The sequence below is a fragment of the Urtica dioica genome, chromosome 7 (genome assembly GCF_054948205.1).
Source record: "Urtica dioica subsp. dioica isolate 48M chromosome 7, U.dioica_male_clone48M_v1_H2, whole genome shotgun sequence".
In the NCBI taxonomy this organism is placed as follows: Eukaryota; Viridiplantae; Streptophyta; class Magnoliopsida; order Rosales; family Urticaceae; genus Urtica; species Urtica dioica.
This window is the reverse complement of record NC_142762.1, coordinates 38,569,075-38,588,977: the sequence shown is the minus strand read 5'-3', so window position 1 is coordinate 38,588,977 and position 19,903 is coordinate 38,569,075. Positions and strand designations below refer to the sequence as shown.

Sequence of the window (19,903 nt, the reverse complement as noted above, 5' to 3'; positions counted from 1 at the left end):
TTAGTTCAGGAATTGCATTTCATGATGTCTACTCTTGTGTCGGTCTAGCTGTAACTTGCATGGCAAGTCAAAACTAATATTAATAAAGCCATATGTATATTATGATTAGATTTACTGTTCAATACGCATTTAACACTGTCTAATAGAATTATGAATCAAACATTTTAAGATCATTCATAAAAATCTAATTCAATTCCTAATTTTTTAACATCTTTTCAGGAACAAATTCACATACAAAATATATGAATAATTTTTCTTTCACCCCTTAAAAATATATATAAATAAATAATTATAGTGAGAAGAAATAAGTATATATTTCCAATAAGACTAAAACTGGACCGGTTCGGTATTTCCGCCATTTTACATAAACAAATTTGAATTTTCTGTTTTAAAAAATTTGATTCAATAATAATTCAAATTTAGTCCAAAACTGAAATTCAAGACCACATACATGTTCATTGGCTTCTTCAAACAAACAAAACCCTTCTTGCCTTTTGACAAAACGCACACCTTCCTTGCATTTGCTTTTGCCCACGAGAAGGGAACAGCAAGAATAATAATACAAATAGCTCCAATATATTTTAAAAAAATAAATAATCATCTCAAACCTAATATCTTCATTTCACATCTCAAAATCAAAATTCAAAATTCAAAAAAGAAAAAGAAACTCATACCATATGATATCATATAGCTCGTATTATAATTCAAATAAGCAGTAATACATCTTTTTACAATGCAAGGAAGAAGATGAACGAGAGAAGAAAAAGTTTTTCTCATTAAGTTTTTTAATGAAAAGAAAATACAGAGTATTTATATTGTTCTGGTAACCAATTAGAATGCTGAGGCTATAACAGAATTGCCACGTCAGCTTATTGTACGAAAATATCTAAACTAGGAATAAAAGAGGAAAAACGACAGAGAAATGAAGGGACATAAGGAATGTGAGTCGTAATACTCCCCCTCAAGATGGAGAGTAGATATTATGTACTCCCATCTTGCGAAGAAGAAGGTGAAACTGAGAAGGATGCATGGCCTTTGTGAGAATATCCGCGAGCTGTGAAGACGAAGAGACATGAAAAGTTTTCAGAACACCAGCCTTAATCTTTTCTCTGATGAGGTGGCAGTCAATTTCGATGTGTTTTGTGCGCTCGTGGTAGACGGGGTTGGCGGCAATGTGGAGGGCAGCCTGATTGTCGCAGTAGAGCATAGCTAGGTTAGGGTGCGGAAGGTGAAGCTCTCGAAGAAGGGCGAGAAGCCACGTGAGTTCACAGCTAGCGTTGGCCATACACCGGTACTCGGCCTCGGCGGAGGATCGAGAAACGGTGGATTACTTCTTCGACTTCCAGGAGAGGAGAGAAGAGCCAAGGAAAACGCAGAAGCCGGAGATCGATCGGCGAGAGTATGGGCATTGAGCCCAATCAGAATCTGCGAAAGCCCGCAATTGAAGATCGTTCTGAGAGGGAAAGAATAGACCCTGTCCTGGAGCTTTCTTAATATACTGCAGGATCCGATTAACAGCGTGGAGATGAGGAAGTTAAGGTTCAGCCAGGAATTGACTAAGCCGATTAACAGAGTAACTCAGATCAGGGCGAGTGATGGTGAGGTATTGGAGCTTCCCAATGAGTCTGCGATAACTGGTTGGGTCTGGAAGCAAATCTCCGACATCTTTGGAGAGCTTGAGATTTGGAGTCATGGGAACAGACGCAGGTTTGCTTGCCAGGTGACCAGTCTCAGAGAGAAGCTCAAGGGCATATTTCCGCTGGCAGATCGAGATCCCTCCTTTTGACCGGCAACCTCGATGCCCAAGAAGAAATGAAGAGGGTCAAAATCCTTGATCTTGAAATGTCGATGAAGAGAGGACTTGAGGACATCGACAGCAGAATTGTCATTACTCGCAATGATAATGTCGTCCACATAGACTAATAAGATGATCAAACTGGTTCCACGTTGCTTAATGAAGAGAGAGTGGTCACAATCAGATTTGTAGAAACCATTTGAGAGAAGCGCAGAGGAGAATTTCTGGAACCGTTGTCGCGAGGCTTGCTTTAAACCGTAGAGCGATTTGTGGAGCCGACAAACTTGAGGAAGTGAAGACTCCCCCCCTGAATCGGTGGATATCCAGGCGGCAATTGCATATACACTTCCTCATCTAAGTCGCCGTGAAGGAAAACGTTTGCAACGTCCAACTGCGTCAACGACCAGCCTCGAACAGCAGCGAGAGAGATAAGAACTTTTATAGTAATAGACTTCACCACCGGTGAGAACGTGTCGAAGTAGTCTATACCCTCTTGTTGGGTGTAGCCTTTGGCAACTAGCCGGGCTTTGTGGCGTTCAATCGAGCCATCAGAGTTGAACTTCAGCTTATACACCCACTTACAACCAATTGGGTGTTTTTCCGGAGGTAAAGAACACAAGGACCAAGTTTTGTTATCCTCTAAATCTTGTAACTCACTTGCCATTGCTCGTCGCCAAACCTCACACTTAGAAGCAGCAGGATAATCTGGTGGTTCAACATGGGAACTAATGGATAGGGTATATACGCGATAGGGATCAGAGAGGTGGCTGTAACTAACAAAGGAACAAATGGGTTATAGGGAGGGTGAGATGTTATCAGGAGAAGACTTTGAGAGGGTGAGGGAGCAATGATAGTCATGAAGGTAAGAAGGAGCATTACGAACCCGAGATGGGCGAGGTGGGGTGAGATGGTGGTGATCAGACGCTGAGGTGGCCGGTGAGGGAAGGTGCGAATTAGGTTGTGAGGGTGCTGAATGTGGTGAATTGGGTGCCAAAGGACAAGGTAGAACCCTATCGTCAAATATTGAAGGCTCGGGTGGGGATGGATTGCGGTTAAGAAAAGGAAAGATTGATTCGTGGAAAACAACATTTCGGCTGATGTATATTCTATGGCTCTCAAGGTCGAGGAGTTTGTACCCTTTGACCCCAGGTGGATAACCAAGAAAGATGGAGGCGCGAGCACGGGGAGAGAATTTGTGGCGATGGCTGGGCAAGGTAGAACCGTAACAGAGACACCAAAAAACACGGAGGTGAGAGTACGGGGGTTTTTTTTGTGTAAGGAGTTCGAAAGGGGTTTTATGCGAGAGCAAAGGTGACGGGGTACGGTTGATAATGTACACAGCAGTGAGTACACAATCACCCCAGTAGCAAAGAGGGACATTAGACTGAAAAAGAATGGCTCGAGCGACATTGAGTAGATGTTGGTGTTTGCGTTCGACTACGGAGTTTTGTTCAGGGGTTTCGACACATGAATGGAAGGGAATCACACTATTTTCTTGGTAAAAATCAGTGAATTTGAGTTCGGGGGCATTGTCTGAACGGACTGACTTGATTTTTATATGGAATTGGGTGAAAATGAGTTTAAAAAAACTGGGAAAAATAGTGAGAACATCAGACTTGTTTTTCAGTAGGTAAACCCAAGTAGTGCGGGTGCAATCGTCGACGATGGTGAGAAAATAACGATGGCCCCCTGGAGTGTGAACGTGAAAGGGCCCCCAGATATCAATATGAATGAGGTCAAATGGTGATTCAGACAGGTTATTGTGAGATACAAAAGGCAGACGACACTATACAAATGACATGTTTTACAAAGAGGATTCAAATCAGAAACAGAGCCTTGGATATTCAAATCGTTTGAAAATTTTTTGAGTTTTACAGGAGAAGGATGTCCGAGTCGAGAATGCCAAACATCCGCTTGGAAACAACAAAACATGAAATAAAATTACAAGAACTGTTTGTAGGCTCTAAGACATATAGGTTGTGCTCTCGTTTACCCCTCCCAATCGTCCAGCCCCGAGTAAGGTCCCGAATGACACACGTATCAGCTAAGAATTTGACATAGCAATGGACATCTCGAGTAAGAGTACTAATGCTTAGCAGGTTGAAAGAAAAGGTTGGGGCATGTAAAACATTCTGCAAAATAAGGTTTGGGGTGACAGGGACAGACCCTATGTGGCTGACAGGAACCGTATGGCCATTTGGGAGACTAATGGAAACATTGCTAATGAGTTCATAAGTAGAGAAAATGGTGAGGTTAGAACAGATACGATGAGTTGCACCGATATCTATGATCCACATGTAAGATAGGGATAGAAGGGTGGATGTACCGTTCAAAGTGTGAGATGTGGCAGCAGAGGCAGACGGTGGTGAGTCATTTTGCAGTGGGGATTGCAGTTGTGAGCTGAGGAATGAGATGAGCTGCTGCACTTGATCTGTGCTTAGTGAGACGGATGGTTGCAGTGGAGAAGAAGTCGGGGGTGCTGGTTGAATCCTAGTGGATTGAAGTGAGCTCACAAGGTTTGAGGCTGCTGAATAGCCTTGCTGAGGTGCCTTGGTCTTGGATTTGAACTGAAATCCGGGTGGAAACCCATGGAGTTTGAAGCATTTCTCAGCTGTCTGCCCAAGAACTCCACAGTGAGAGCAGGTTGGGCGTTTCCCTTTGGTGAACTGGGTAGCCAAGGCAGTTGGCGGGGCCTTCGTGGGAGTGGAGAGTGTGTTGACATTGAAGGCAGTTGTCTCCGGTGCACCTCCGAGAACACTGACCCTCAATCCTCGATGCCTCTCTTCTTGCACCATAAGGCTGAACACCTTAGCAACTTGAGGGAGTGGTTCGATCATCAAGATCTGGCCACGAATGCTTGAATACAAATCATTCAGACCCATAAGGAATTGCATCACCGTCTCTTGTTCTTGGTACTCGATCCATGCATTCATGCCTCCACATGAGCAGATCGGGGCAGGTTGATAATTCTTCAGCTCGTCCCACAGTATTTTCAGCTTCGTATAGTATGTGTTGACGTCGAGGGAACCTTGAGACAGCCCATTCAGCTGTTGCTTAATCTGAAATATCCTCGGAGCATTGCTTTGGCGAAACCGATCATGAAGATCAACCCAGACAGCTCGAGCAGAGTCAAGATACAAGAGTGAATCTGCTATATCTTTCGACACAGAGGTCAAGATCCAGGAGGTTACCATGTTGTTGCAGCGAGATCCGGAGCTGTAGAGAGGATCTTCAGCTGTCAGAGTTGGAACAGACCCATCTACGAACCCGAGCTTGTTTTTGGCATTTAAGGCCATGGTCATCGCTCGACTCCAGGTGTTGTAGTTAGGGCCGGTGAGAATGTGAGAGACGAGAACCATTCCTGGATGATCTCCGCTGTGTAAGAAAAATGGGTGTGAGGAATCCATGGTCGCCGGTAATGGATTCTCGACAGAAGATGGAGAGGCTGGGCTGACTGGAGCAAAACGATTAGTGTTGTTGTTTTGTCCACCACGAGCCATGGTGAAGAAAGGTAGGAGAAGAGCTCAGAGTGCAATGGAAGCTAAATGCTCTGATACCATTTTACAATGCAAGAAAGAAGATGAACGAGAGAAGAAAAAGCTTTTCTCATTAAGTTTTTTAATGAAAAGAAAATACAGAGTATTTATATTGTTCTGGTAACCAATTAGAACGCCGAGGCTATAACAGAATTGCCACGTCAGCTTATTGTACGAAAATATCTAAGCTAGGAATAAAAGAGGAAAAACGACAGAGAAATGAAGGGACATAAGGAATGTGAGTCGTAATACATCTCATAAACGATCCGATATTCTCCAAAAGAAAACCAGTAACAAGAAATACTCTACTATAGCAACTTCTCCTCAGAAATGGAAAATTGTACTAAAAAAATAAGGTACTAAACAACGTAATCGAAAAAACAATACTGCGAAACAACGTCAAAGAAAGGACGAAACTCGGCCTCACTTTGCCGCCGGCTTCACGGCTCCATTGGCCGGCAAAGGAGCGACAGAGGTCTTCCCGGAGTTGACCTCGTCCCAGGCCTCGATCCATTAAAACAAGCGGTAATTGCTAAAAAAAAGTGGAGCTACATAATTTCTTTCTAATATAAATTTATTCATTAGTAACTGAATAGCAACCAAACCGACCAAACCCAAACAGTAATAATTATTCATTAGTAATAAGTAAATTGCAAGTTCCCAAAGCATAAAGCAATTGAAAACAGAATAGCATATGCAAGATACATAATTAAAACGAAAAACATCTTATTCATTAGTAATAGTTATTCTGAACCATCAATGCCCGATCGAGTTCCTAGACGATTTCTTCAGTTTCACCAGCCTTATCCGAAGTTGCCTTTTTGCTTATTGTAGATTTGCTACAAAAATTTAAAAAGGACCACGTTGATATGAGCCCTCCGGAGTGAGAGTTGGTCGGGGGGATTGTCGAGGGGTTGGTCGAGGTGGGCTTAGTTCCGGAGATATTCTTGTATAAATTGTACAGTTCGAATCCGACCAACACCGATAGCATCACCGCAGTCGCAGTACTTTTAGAGAATATGAGGTTGCACGAGAAAAGAGGCACCGATTTTTTTTTTTTTGCACCGATTATTTCATCATGGCGTATATTTATTAATGTTTGCAGGCTGAACCAAATGTTCAAGTAAGTTCGAATCCGACCAACACCGATAGCATCACCGCAGTCGCAATGTCGTAGTACTTTTGAGAAGGGTGACCCTTCTCAAAAGTACTACGACATTGAGACTGTGGTGATGCTATCGGTGTTGGTCGGATTCGAACTGTACAATTTATACAAGAATATCTCCGCAACTAAGCCCACCTCGACCAACCCCTCGACAATCCCCCGACCAACTCTCACTCCGGAGGGCTCACATCAACGTGGTCCTTTTTAAATTTTTGTAGCAAATCTACAATAAGCAAAACGGAATCACAATGTCGTAAACCGTTTTGCTTATTGTAGATTTGCTACAAAAATTTAAAAAGGACCACGTTGATGTGAGCCCTCCGGAGTGAGAGTTGGTCGGGGGGATTATCGAGGGGTTGGTCGAGGTGGGCTTAGTTGCGGAGATATTCTTGTATAAATTGTACAGTTCAAATCCGACCCTTCTCAAAAGTACTACGACATTGCGACTGTGGTGATGCTATCGGTGTTGGTCGGATTCGAACTTACTTGAACATTTGATTCAGCCTGCAAACATTAATAAAAATACGCCATGATGAAATAATCGGTGCAAAAAAAAATAATCGGTACCTCTTTTCTCGTGCAACCTCATATTCTCTAGTTGGAAAACTAGTCCACAAAGATACTCCATTAGTCTACTGTTTCACACTTGTTTTCTTACGTGTTCAGTAAAATGGTTATTCCTCTCTTTGAAACACTGAAAAGATACTTAATGGAGTCCTTTTAACAGCTGGGATAAAGAGACCACAAGAAAGAATAATCAGAAATAAAATAACATTATATAACAGAAGATACGCATTTCCTGCTGTTCTGAATCGCGAATATATAAGAGAGAGAGAAAGGCACCTGGCCAGAACGTCTTGCTGCTCCTGTGAATACATGCTTAATTAGAAGAAAGAAAATTAGGAGAGAATAGAGATTAGTGTGATAAGCTTTATATAGATGCAGGGAATATTTATTTTTTTTTTGTTGGAAAAAAAAATGTTAATGACTTTTTTACTGTAAAATTTTTATCAAAAAAAAAAAAAAATGTTAATGACTTTCTTACTGTAAAATTTTTATCAAAAAAAAAAAAAAATGTTAAATGACTTTTTTACTCGATGTCAGCCATGAAGTTTGCTTCTGATGATGATCAGAGGCTAGGGCTTGTGACCCTTCCAAAGCCTTCCTTTTCTGCGCCGGTATCGAGTTCTCCGACTCTAGGATCATCGATGTCCGCTGATTCGGGGATTGAAGAGACACCATGCTATTTCGTCTCTCAGTTCTATGTGATCTCTATGAGCAGTATTCTGAAGAAAATTAAACAGTTGCATTAGGATCTCAAGAGTTGAAAGAAAGGTAGGTTGGTTATATATATATTATTATATATATATATAAAGAAGAACGCATTTTGATGTGTGGAAGAGCAGATGATACCTAAAGCCTACACCTGTATTGCATATTCACCGCTTCTGTTGTTCACTCCAAGTTTTCCCCTCAAAGAACTCATTCAACATTCTCTCTAAGTTCTCTAAAGTATATCTAATGTACTTCTGAGGATTCAGCGTTTCTAGAAAGAGAGAAACCGGTAAAGAGAGAGAGAAGTGAAGCAAGAGCCACCTTTTAAGGGAGGAGAGAGAGAGAGAGAGGCTGAAAATAAAAGAAAAAGAAATTACGCTTGGAAGACTCGATAAAGGTACAGAATTGTGTTTCTTTACACCCACAATTCTCAGACATTTTTAGGCCGTAGATAATCTAAATCCAACGGTTCGAAATTAAAACTGTTAAATAGTGAGGATTGTCGTTTTTATTTAAACAACTAAAAACAAGACGTGTCGTTTTCTGTTTTATTCTTTGGTGTGAGGTTGACCGTTGACGATATGTAAGATTATTATTAAAATTAGTTACCATTACACATATATGTGTTATGTGCTTGACAGCAAAAAAAAAAAAAAAATAATAATAATAATAATAATCAAGACTGAGACTGGGTAGAGTATCCTGTTGAACATAATATAAATGAAGAGGCGGATCACAGGGATTCATAATACTTTTCGACTAAATTTATTTAAGATACTAATTTGCACTCATTCAAAACGCAAAAAATTAATTGTTTGCAACGATGTTTAAATTTTTTTTTTTTTATAAAGAATGATAAATTAATATCTGCTAGAATATATATATATATATATATATATATATATATATATAATAATAATGTATGTTAAATTGGAATTAAATTTTATATGATTTTGTAATTAATTACTAATAATGTAATTAATTAATAATTCTAGATGGTTTATTGCTACATGATAGTATTTTTTTTTACCCAAGTAATCACCATGAACTGTACTTACTTTCAAGAAACCAGTAGCCGCGATTTCAATTTTTGAAATTGGATCGAACCGTTTTAGATCAGTCTAAAAAACTGGACCAAACCGTTTGAGGTAAAAATCGTGTCAAAACGGACCGGCGTTTTAAAAAAACAGTGGTCTGATCCGATTTCCGATTTTTCAATTTTTTTGCATAACCCTATTTTAAAAAACATATTATCTGCAACAACGCGCAGGTATAATTGCTTGTATATATATATATATATATATATATATATATATATAGAGAGAGAGAGAGAGAGAGAGAGAGAGAGAGAGATTTTGGATAATTACTGATGTGAGAGAAAGAATCGATAACAAAAAATAAAATGAAAAAAAAGATATTTATATTATATATATACATACTAGTTTTTTAGCATCGCGCTACGCGCGAATGATTTTAGCATATTATAATGATAATAACAAGTAAAATTTGTAGAGGTTAATTTGTGTTATCAAGATTTGTAAACAATGGACACCAAAGAAACCGGCAATTAAGAAAAAATCCTTAAAAATAATAAACGAATAATAAAATGCAAAAAATTTATTTTGTACATTGATTAGACTTTCATGGGTAAATAAGACTTGCGTTCGCTTTCCAATGAAATATGGAGACACATATAAGGTGAAGGAAAATAAATATCAAAGAGAAACTAATAAAGAAAATATAAAACCAACATACACTCAAAAGAATGTATGTTATTGATATAGGCTACGTTTGTTTGGGATTAAAAAGCCTTGTTTTTGTTTTTAGAAAAAACAAAACTGTTTATCCGGTGATTGGCAAAACTGTTTTTACAAAAAATTTCAAAAACGTTTTTAGATTTTGTACATGAGATAGAAAAGCTAGGATTCTTAACTTTTAGAAAAAGTGTTTTTAAGTTTGCTATATAAAGGCAAAGGCAAAAAGAAAAAAGAAAAGAAAAAAACCTAAAAGGCAAGGCAAAAAAAGAAAAAAAAAACACAACCAGAAAAAGGCAAAGAAAGAAAAAAAAAAAAAAAAAAAAAAAACCGCCACGTGGCGGCGTGTGGATGAAAGTTGAAAATGCTCTCCTCTTTATTATCTATGTTATAGATATATTGTGAAGCGATGACTTGGCCGCCAATTTGGTAGATGATGAATTAATTAGCTATATATTATAGGGTAAACTAGCAACGTAACCATTTTGAAACATGGTTTTTGGAATCTAGCCAACGTTTGGTAAATTTTGCAATCTAGCTATTTACTGAAATTTACGGATATAAAATACCTAATTTACCCTTTTTTCTTATACTTACTTAATCAAAACACTAGCCAACGTTTGACCGGTTTGAATTGTATACAGCCAATTAATTTAATATTTTTTCGTAATTTAATTGGATAGTTAGCTAATTTAATAGGAGATTCGGTGATGTAATTAAAAGAGAAAATTTAATGTAATAAATGCACAAAAAATTTACCATAATTAACAGAAATTAACAAATCAGCGGAGATTAACAAAAATTTACAAACATTTACACTGTATTTGCTTACACGGCTATAATTTCAGCAATTGAATTTCAGCTTTTTGAATTCATAATATGAGATTCGGTGATGTAATTAAAAGGGAAAGGAAATATTTATTTGATTGAATAAGTCAAACAAGATAATGAATACACGTAATTATGATAAAATCTCATTCAAAATTAGAAAATAAATTTGGAAAACAAAAATACTGTATTAAATGCGTATTAAAGGAAAGGAAAGAAATCGGCTCTACCTGCACATATGTAAATTTACCATAATTAACAGAAATTAACAAAGCAACAGATATTAACAAAAATTTACGAACATTTACACTGTATTTGCTTACACGGCTATAATGTTAATTAAAGAAAAAAACGCTCAATAACCAACTTTGCCAAGTATATAATTTTTTTTTAAAATTCGAAATATAAACCGAATATAACAAATTCGGCTACAAAACAAAGTTTCAAAACGTGAGCTAGTATTTTTGAAACCAAACCAAGGCTAATATAGTAAATACCATCTTACATAAATATGACACGTCATCAAATTTGGCTAGATTCGAAAATTAAACGAAACGTTGGTTAGATTACAATTACAACGTTTGATGTGGCTTAGATCGACTAATTATACTCGTAACGTTTCTCAAAAAAAAAAAAAAAAAAAAAAATTTACTTGTAACGCAGCTCCAAGGGCCGGCAATAAATGCTAGTCCTCTAGGATGTGAAATTCCACCCAACTCCTACTTTTCACTATTTCCCAATATGTATACAATACATGTATGCTTTAAATTGATATTTTTTTTTTAAGTAACTTTAAATTGATATTTTTTTTTTAAGTAACTTTAAATTGATATTAATAGGGTTATAACTATATATACCAAGTACTGTAGAGACGAGAGAGCACGCTCACTCACACACACCTGATCTTGATGCAACCACAGCTACCCCAACTACACATGACTAACGCCTTAATGTGGACAAATTATTTCTTGTTCAAATTTGACCGTTCTATGTGAAATAAGCCAAGCCAAATGCTCTAATTAACTCAACTAGTTGGCTATAACTCATGGAGTGAAATGATGGGTATCTCCGATAATATATTTGTTGGTATCTAATTTTTTAGAGATTATTATAAGAATATGATTAATTGCAAGATATTTTTCCATTATCTATAAGGCTTTATTCTACTTTTATGACAACAAATTTCATGGAAAACTGTATTTAATGACAAGTATGTCATTATTTTTTTTTTTTCATGATAATTGTAAAAGTGAAATAAAGCCTTCTCAAGGCTTAGAGTCTTCGACCCGGTCGTTCGAAAACACAAAATTTTGTTGATAAACAATTTTGACTTAAATAGTAGATGTGGCATAGTTGTCCATATCATAAGTGACGTTTGCATTATTTATCATTTATATTTATGCAACGAAATTTGACATTACTAATTTTCTAATATATTGTCCTCTATGTATACCCTTACGTAAAAAAATCATGTGTATGAAAACTGTATTTTCTTGGTAAACGTTTTGAAATATCAATCTTTAAGTTAAATAAGTTAGTAAATAATGTATTTGGTATTTAAATATCGTCAAAATATGAATTGATATCTTCTAAAGTCGAACCATCGCTGTCATTATTGCAATTCTCGTTTTTTTTTGAGCAATTGCAATTCTTGTTCTAGCTACAAATGATTCATTTTTCTTTTTGGTGGATGAATATTTGAGTAGTACTTGTTAATCTTATTATTCATAATTTTGTAATATTATTACAATTTTTTTAGTTGTTGATAATCTCGCAATGTTATTATTGTGTGGTGTTTAATTTTAATTTATGAGGGCGGTGAGCAAGAAGAAGAGGTGGAATTGAAATTGGGAGGGTCATTAAATGAGAGGAGTGTGTGCACAGTTGAAGAAGGGACTTGAATGCCTACGAAAACTTAAATGTCGTTGAGACAATAATATCTCCAGCTTCCTACAATTGGTTCACTCTAAGAACTAGCGACTATTAAAGCCCTCTCTCATTTTAACCACATCCATCCCATGACTTGAGCGCTGTGAATTATATTCATCACCATGCATTTTTCATACGAATTCTTGCTCATATTTTAACCTTTTTTTAGGGACATATATTTCAACTTAAAACATATCTTTGTATGCTTTATTATTATATAGATGTTTATATGCATCTCCACATCTAGAGCTAGTTTGTTGTGGGTTTGATCTTTTTGACTACGTGTTTTGTGGATTTAATAAAAAAAATATAATCCATTTCTTAGTTTTACGGTAAATTGTACGTTGGATCATAAATTATTAAATGTTTAACGATACTATTTATTTTAAAAAATTATTCTCTTATATTTGTTTTTATTTCTTAGTTGTGTCATGAGTCATGACTCGTGAACTATTCAAGAGTCAAAATGATTGCGTGTGTGTATATATATACTTGATAATGTGAATCATATACTCCTCCATAAAAATATGGTTGTAAACAAAAATATTATAACAACTGCTACATGACCCTCTATGCCGTGAATCTAAATACGTCGAGCATTGTAAAAATTTTAAGCATGTCTCTAATTATACACGAATTTTAGTTCGTATTTTATTTATTTTTTGTGGAACTGTACATTTGTAGTTTGGATGGAGATGGATTACTAGTTTTACAGGGTCCTAATAAGGGGAGACTGTTATAAGTTTTTCTTTACACGGTGGACAACTTTTTTCTTAATTTGTTGGTGACCTCTGTTGTTTGGTAATTTTTTTTATTTTTTTTTATTTTTATCAACTAGTGAAGGTAGTTCAAAAGAGGCCAAGTTGTTAGAAACTCAAACGTGATTTAAACATTTATCCTAGTTATTTAAACCACAAAAGCGGAAGCGAAAGATAAATGTTACCTCCAGCCATTGCAAAAGGAGAAAACCACACTCAAGCTTCAGGGAGCGTGTTTAGGACAAGTATTTCGGTTTTCTATGCCTTGGCTCTCCAAACTCGATGGTGCTGTGTTTCTAAATAGAGGAGAAGGCTTAGTAACCCAAAATACTGAAGACGTTCAATTTATAGGAATTTTTCCCATCACAAAATCTCTTGAATCGTGGCTGTAGATGGACGTAAATTTATTGCTGATTCACTCAAATATTCGTGGATATTAATCAACAATATATGGACCATATATAGATTGATTTCCCGTGATTTACTTAATCAAGAATCAAGGTTTGACTTATGCAAATCGGAGCACTTATTGCTCGAAAATCAGAGGTCAAAACGGAAAGAAATCAACATTCTCCCACTTGGTCCATACATTTAATATCCACCCGAATCAAGAAATAAAATATATGAATCATGGCGAAAGGTCCTCTATGAGCGAGTATTTTCTTCCATGTATTACGATATATCGAATCTCTCAACTTAATAGTCCTTTATTCTTTAGTGAATAAACCATATGTTTACTCTGGGTCCATGCAAATGATATTTCTCATTAAATTAAATGAATGTGCACAACTATATGAGAAATATCAAACCGAATAAGAGTTTATTAGAAATAAAAGTACCGTACAAAATTATATCATGGAACCAAGTCCCATGCTTTCAACATGATCCTTAAATTTCTTTGGTGGCATGCCTTTAGTTAAAGGATCGGCAATCATCAAATCAGTGCTAATGTGTTGGATGACCACTTTATCATCTTTAACACGTTCTCTAATGGCTAGATACTTAATGTCGATGTGTTTGCTTCGACTTCCACTTTTGTTGTTCTTAGCCATAAAAACAGCAGCTGAATTGTCACAGTACAACTTTAGTGGCCTAGAAATAGAGTCGACAACTTTAAGCCCAGATATGAAACTCTTCAACCAAACACCGTGTGATGTAGCTTCAAAACAAGATACGAACTCAGCCTCCATAGTGGAAGTAGCAGTCAATGTCTGCTTTTTGCTTCTCCAAGACACGGCTCCGCCGGCTAGCATAAAAATGTATCCTGAAGTGGATTTTCTCGAATCCATGCAGCCAGCGTAGTCAGCGTCAGAGTAACCAACCACCTCCAATTCATTGGTTCGTCTGAACGTAAGCATGTAATCCTTTGTTCCTTGAAGGTATCTCATAACCTTCTTTGCAACTTTCCAATGGTCAAGACCTGGGTTACTCTGATATCTACCCAAAACTCCAACAACATATGCAATGTCAGGTCTGGTACAAACCTGAGCATACATAAGGCTTCCTACAGCGGAAGCGTATGGAATATTCTTCATTTGTTCCCTCTCAAGGTCATTTTTCGGACATTGGTCCAAACTGAATTTATCACCCTTCACAATGGGTGCTACACTTGGTGAACAATCTTTCATCCGAAATCTCTCAAGAACTTTATTGATATAGGTTTCTTGAGACAAACCCAAAATGCCTCGTGATCTTTCTCTATGGATCTTAATGCCAATAACATAAGATGCATCACCCATATCTTTCATATCAAAGTTCTTTGAAAGAAATTGTTTCACCTCATACAGCATTCCATTATCATTAGTCGCTAGCAGAATATCATCCACATATAAAACAAGAAAACATATCTTACTCCCACTAACCTTTTGGTATATACATTGATCCATGACGTTCTCTCCAAAGCCGAATGAAGTGATGACATCGTGAAACTTTAAATACCATTGGCGGGAGGCTTGTTTCAAACCGTAAATGGATTTATTAAGCTTGCAGACTAAATGCTCACTATCACTAGAAGAGAATCCTTCAGGTTGTTTCATGTAAACCTCTTCCTCTAGATCTCCGTTAAGGAAGGCTGTTTTCACATCCATTTGATGTAACTGAAAATCAAAATGGGCTACTAATGCCATAATTGTGCGAAGGGAATCTTTCTTTGAAACAGGAGAAAATGTATCCGTGTAATCGATTCCTTCTCTTTGAGTAAACCCTTTGGCTACAAGTCTTGCCTTATGTCTCTCGATGTTGCCTTGTGAGTCTTTCTTTGTTTTAAAGACCCATTTGCATCCAATGGCTTTTAAACCATCAGGCAACTCGACGAGATCCCAGACTTGATTAATTGCCATAGAGTTCATCTCCTCAATCATAGCTTTATGCCATAAGTTAGATTCTTTAGAACTTACAGCTTGTGAAAACGTTTCAGGATCATTCTCGGCTCCAATGTTGCAGTCCATCTCTTGCAGATACACTTCATAATCACTAGGAATTGCTGATCTTCTAACTCTAGTAGATCTTCTTAACATTGCTTCATTATTCTCTTGAGGATCTTGTTGTTCAATCGGTTGTTCGATTGGTTGTTCAACATGATCTTGATCAGCAACTTGATCTAAAGGATCAGCATTATTAACTTGTGGAATTTCAATAGCTGGTTGTCTTACACACGATTGAGCTTGAGGAGTGTGTACGATAATCAGTCTATCACTTGAACTAGAAGGTTCAGCTTCATTGTGATCTAATGCAGACACTGAGTCATGCAATTGGTCACTCCCACTAATCAAGTCATTCTCAAGAAATTTTGCGTTTCTTGATTCCACAATCCTAGTATTGTGAGATGGACAGTAGAATCTATAACCTTTAGACTTCTCGGCATATCCAATGAAATACCCACTTATAGTCCTAGGGTCTAGTTTCTTTTCTTGTGGATTATAAATTCTCACTTCAGACGGGCATCCCCAAACGCGTATATGTCGCAAACTGGGTTTCCAACCTTTGAATAACTCAAATGGCGTTTTTAAAACAGCCTTGGTTGGAACTCGGTTCAATATATACACAGCCGTCTTTAGTGCTTCAGTCCATAAGAATTGAGGAAGTTTTGTTTTACTCCTCATACTTCTCACCATGTCCATTAAAGTTCGGTTTCTTCTTTCTGAAACACCATTCTGGTCCGGAGTACCAGGCATAATATATTGGGCAACGATCTCATGTTCTTGAAGAAACTTCGCAAATGGCCCAGGTGCTTGTCCATTCTCAGTGTATCTACCATAATACTCACCACCTCTATCTGATCTCACAATCTTAATTTGTTTACCACATTGTTTCTCTACTTCAGCCTTGAGAACTTTAAAGGCATCTAAAGCTTCATCCTTAGAACGAAGTAAATAGAGATACATATATCGTGAGAAATCATCTATGAAAGTGATAAAGTATTTTGGACTACTTGCATCCATGTCAGGACAACAAATGTCTGTATGTATGATTTCTAACAATTCAGTACTTCTCTTTGCACCCTTTTTAGACTTGTTGGTTTGCTTTCCCTTTATGCAATCCACGCATGTCTCAAAGTCAGTAAAATCAAGAGCACTGAGTACTCCCTCATTCACTAACCTTTTAATTCTCAAAATGGAGATATGTCCCAATCTCCGGTGCCACAACAGAGAAGAATTTTCATTCATAATACAACGCTTCAACCCAGCAGTAACGTTCAAAGAGCTATTAGCAACATCATTTTGCAGTGTAATTGAATAAAGACCACCAGACAGTGTACCATAACCAACAATTTCGGATTTATTTAATAATGTAAAACCATTATCCGAAAAGTTAAAGCCAAAACCAAGAGGTACAAGTCTTGAAACTGAAATTAAATTCCTTGAAAAACTAGGAACATAAACGGTCTTTTCTAAATGCAAAATAAAGCCACTACTTAACACCAAATCGCAAGAACCGACAGCCTCCACATGCGAGCTCATCCTACCTCCTGAAAGGATGTAGTGCTCACTTCCCACTGGCTTCCGTAGGTTTTGCATACCCTGCAAGGTATTTGAAACATGGATTGTAGAACCAGAGTCAATCCACCAAGTATTATGACCAACATCAGTTAGATTTGATTCATAACATACAAACGAAAGTTGAATACCTTTCTTGTCAAGCCAATTTTTGAACTTAGAGCATTCTTTCTTCATGTGTCCTTTCTTCTTGCAAAAGAAACACTTTGACTCTTTCTTTATGTCCAGTTTGACAGGGATCTTGCCTTTGTCTTTGGCATGATCTTTCTTCTTCCTTTCAGAGAAAGTCAGATTCACTTTCTCACCCACTTCCATAGCCAGCCTATGTTCTTCTTGAACACACATGGTCATAAGTTCATTAATTGACCATTTATCTTTATGTGTGTTATAAGAAATCTTAAATGGGCCATATTGATGGGGCAGAGTGCACAGAATGAAGTGAACCAGAAAGGTTTCAGACATTTCAACTTCCAACGTCTTTAATTGGGCCGCAATATCCCTCATGCGCATGATATAATCACGCATACCTCCTACTCCAGTGAGCTTCATGGATGAGAACTGCATGATAAGAGTACTTGCCAAAGCCTTATCTGAAGTGACAAATTGATCGTCTATTGCTTTCATTAAGAGACGAACTTTGTCATATTGCTCAATTGAACCCCTAATCCCAGCAGATACTTTGGTCTTTATGAACATAACGCAGAGGCGATTAGATCGCTCCCACTTTTCATAAAGATCAACCTGATCTGGGGTACTGTCCTCAGTAATTGAGGGAGGTTCAGGCTTCCTTATGGCATAGTCAATATCCATCCATCCTAGTTGAAGGAGAACTCTTTCTTTCCAGACCTTAAAATTGTCCCCTTTGAGTTCAGGAACATCACATTTAACATCAGAGTAACCTACAGTTTGACTAGCTGCAATTTACAGAAATTAAACATGCTTATTAAAATATGTTTTGAAGAAAATAAGTATATCATGATTTACCAATGCAAAACATGTTTTACTCAATGAATCTAGAGACATAAAACTTGCCTGTGGGCTAAAGTTCTAATTCAGTTAGATTCACACAATTATGATAAAACTGTCAAACTATGTTCCTTTTCCTAATACCTGTGGGTTAATTAGGAAATATAATTTGATATTTTATCCTAATTAATCATACAAATATTACAAAATTCTTGTGGGTAAATTCCATAATATAGCATATGATTAACCACAACTATTGTCTCATGTGATCTTAATTCTAAATATACAATCTTAATTAACTAAAGATGCTGTGGCTATTCTTTAATTAATTTAAGATCATATAGATCACTTAACCTAGTAAACATTTTAAGGTTGTAAACAATATAATAACATTCATTTATTTTACCGTCTAAACAATTGTAATGCTAAATGATATATGTAAAACAATAACAGTAATACATATATGCTTTATGAAAAGTTGGCATAAATAAACAATTCGGCATGCATGCAATTCATAAAGTGCACACACAATTAATATCGATTTAAAGCAATAACGTATTACTAAAGCCCAAAGGTTTCTAGAAGGCCCAATAAGAGTTAACACATGCTTACACAGTATAATATGACAACGACCCAAAATTAAATGTCGTTTTATGTCATCTTCTCCATTTAAAAACACAGCTCTCCAGCCATGGCCAGAAAAGAGAAGAAAAAAAAAAATTATATAGCAGATACTAATTCCTTAAAAGTTCTGGAAAAACACGCAATGAATCGAAAAAGCATTATCAATATCAAAGGTGGCTCTATAATCCATAGCAAAAACAGGATATTCAACCGTATGAACAACACCACATTTTCCAGATAAATGAAATCAGAAAAACAGGCAATCAAAACAGGCTATTGTGAATATATAGATGCTCTGAATAAATAACTAAACTATTTCAAATAATATAACCAACGTATATGATTATATGTACGTGTTTGAAAAATACAGAATTTGAGCATAAAACAGAGCATGGACAAAAACGCAAGGCAGAGGCATAAACGTTTCTCTGATACCAAATGTTAGAAACTCAAACGTGATTTAAACATTTATCCTAGTTATTTAAACCACAAAAGCGGAAGCGAAAGATAAATGTTACCTCCAGCCATTGCAAAAGGAGAAAACCACACTCAAGCTTCAGGGAGCGTGTTTAGGACAAGTATTTCGGTTTTCTATGCCTTGGCTCTCCAAACTCGATGGTGCTGTGTTTCTAAATAGAGGAGAAGGCTTAGTAACCCAAAATACTGAAGACGTTCAATTTATAGGAATTTTTCCCATCACAAAATCCCTTGAATCGTGGCTGTAGATGGACGTAAATTTATTGCTGATTCACTCAAATATTCGTGGATATTAATCAACAATATATGGACCATATATAGATTGATTTCCCGTGATTTACTTAATCAAGAATCAAGGTTTGACTTATGCAAATCGGAGCACTTATTGCTCGAAAATCAGAGGTCAAAACGGAAAGAAATCAACACAAGTTTGTGCTGAAATTTGAGTGTGTAATATTGTTGTCTTAAGTGTCCGAGACGCTGGTACAGTGTGTAAAATCGGTCATCTCCTCTCGTCTCTTCTATATTCCATGTCAAGTTTCATGTCACAAAATGTTTTCCGCCTTTTGGTTTTCATTAGGATTAGGATAGGTACAATGATTTGTTCTGAGTTGACATTGCAATAATATCTTATGTTATAAGTATTTACAAAAGGAAAAATGATAAACTATGACTTTTGCAAAATAACTATAGTTTCATTAGGTATAGCAAAATAGCCAATTGAGAGTACTACGACTTTTAATCCTGCCTCGATTAATTTTAATCCAGCCTTCATAAAGCTTACATTCTGTCTTTATAGTT

The 19,903-nt window shown here is 36.7% G+C and overlaps 2 protein-coding genes and 1 long non-coding RNA gene across 5 annotated transcripts; all 3 read right to left on the bottom strand.

Annotated features, from left to right (window-relative positions):
• Positions 1-1,689: 1,689 nt before the first annotated feature.
• On the bottom strand, positions 1,690-5,295 carry LOC149391383 (uncharacterized). The gene is made up of 3 exons (XM_089619982.1): positions 4,122-5,295; positions 2,052-2,500; positions 1,690-1,950 (listed from the first exon to the last, which is right to left on the bottom strand). The coding sequence occupies exons 1-3, from the start codon at positions 5,293-5,295 to the stop codon at positions 1,690-1,692; spliced, it is 1,884 nt and encodes a 627-aa protein (XP_089476108.1).
• Positions 5,296-6,917: 1,622 nt separating this feature from the next.
• On the bottom strand, positions 6,918-8,110 carry LOC149391382 (uncharacterized). 3 transcript variants are annotated; one of them, XR_016300240.1, is made up of 4 exons: positions 7,910-8,110; positions 7,583-7,782; positions 7,340-7,362; positions 6,918-7,223 (listed from the first exon to the last, which is right to left on the bottom strand). It is a non-coding gene; the product is annotated as an uncharacterized LOC149391382 (long non-coding RNA). The 3 variants fall into 3 exon arrangements; XR_016300238.1 differs by having other exon boundaries at positions 7,591-7,782; XR_016300239.1 differs by having other exon boundaries at positions 6,918-7,362.
• Positions 8,111-16,909: 8,799 nt separating this feature from the next.
• On the bottom strand, positions 16,910-17,892 carry LOC149391381 (uncharacterized). Its single transcript, XM_089620795.1, has 2 exons — positions 17,167-17,892; positions 16,910-17,059 (listed from the first exon to the last, which is right to left on the bottom strand). Exons 1-2 carry the CDS (start codon positions 17,843-17,845, stop codon positions 17,025-17,027), a joined length of 714 nt encoding a protein of 237 aa, XP_089476921.1. The 5' UTR covers positions 17,846-17,892; the 3' UTR covers positions 16,910-17,024.
• Positions 17,893-19,903: the final 2,011 nt, after the last annotated feature.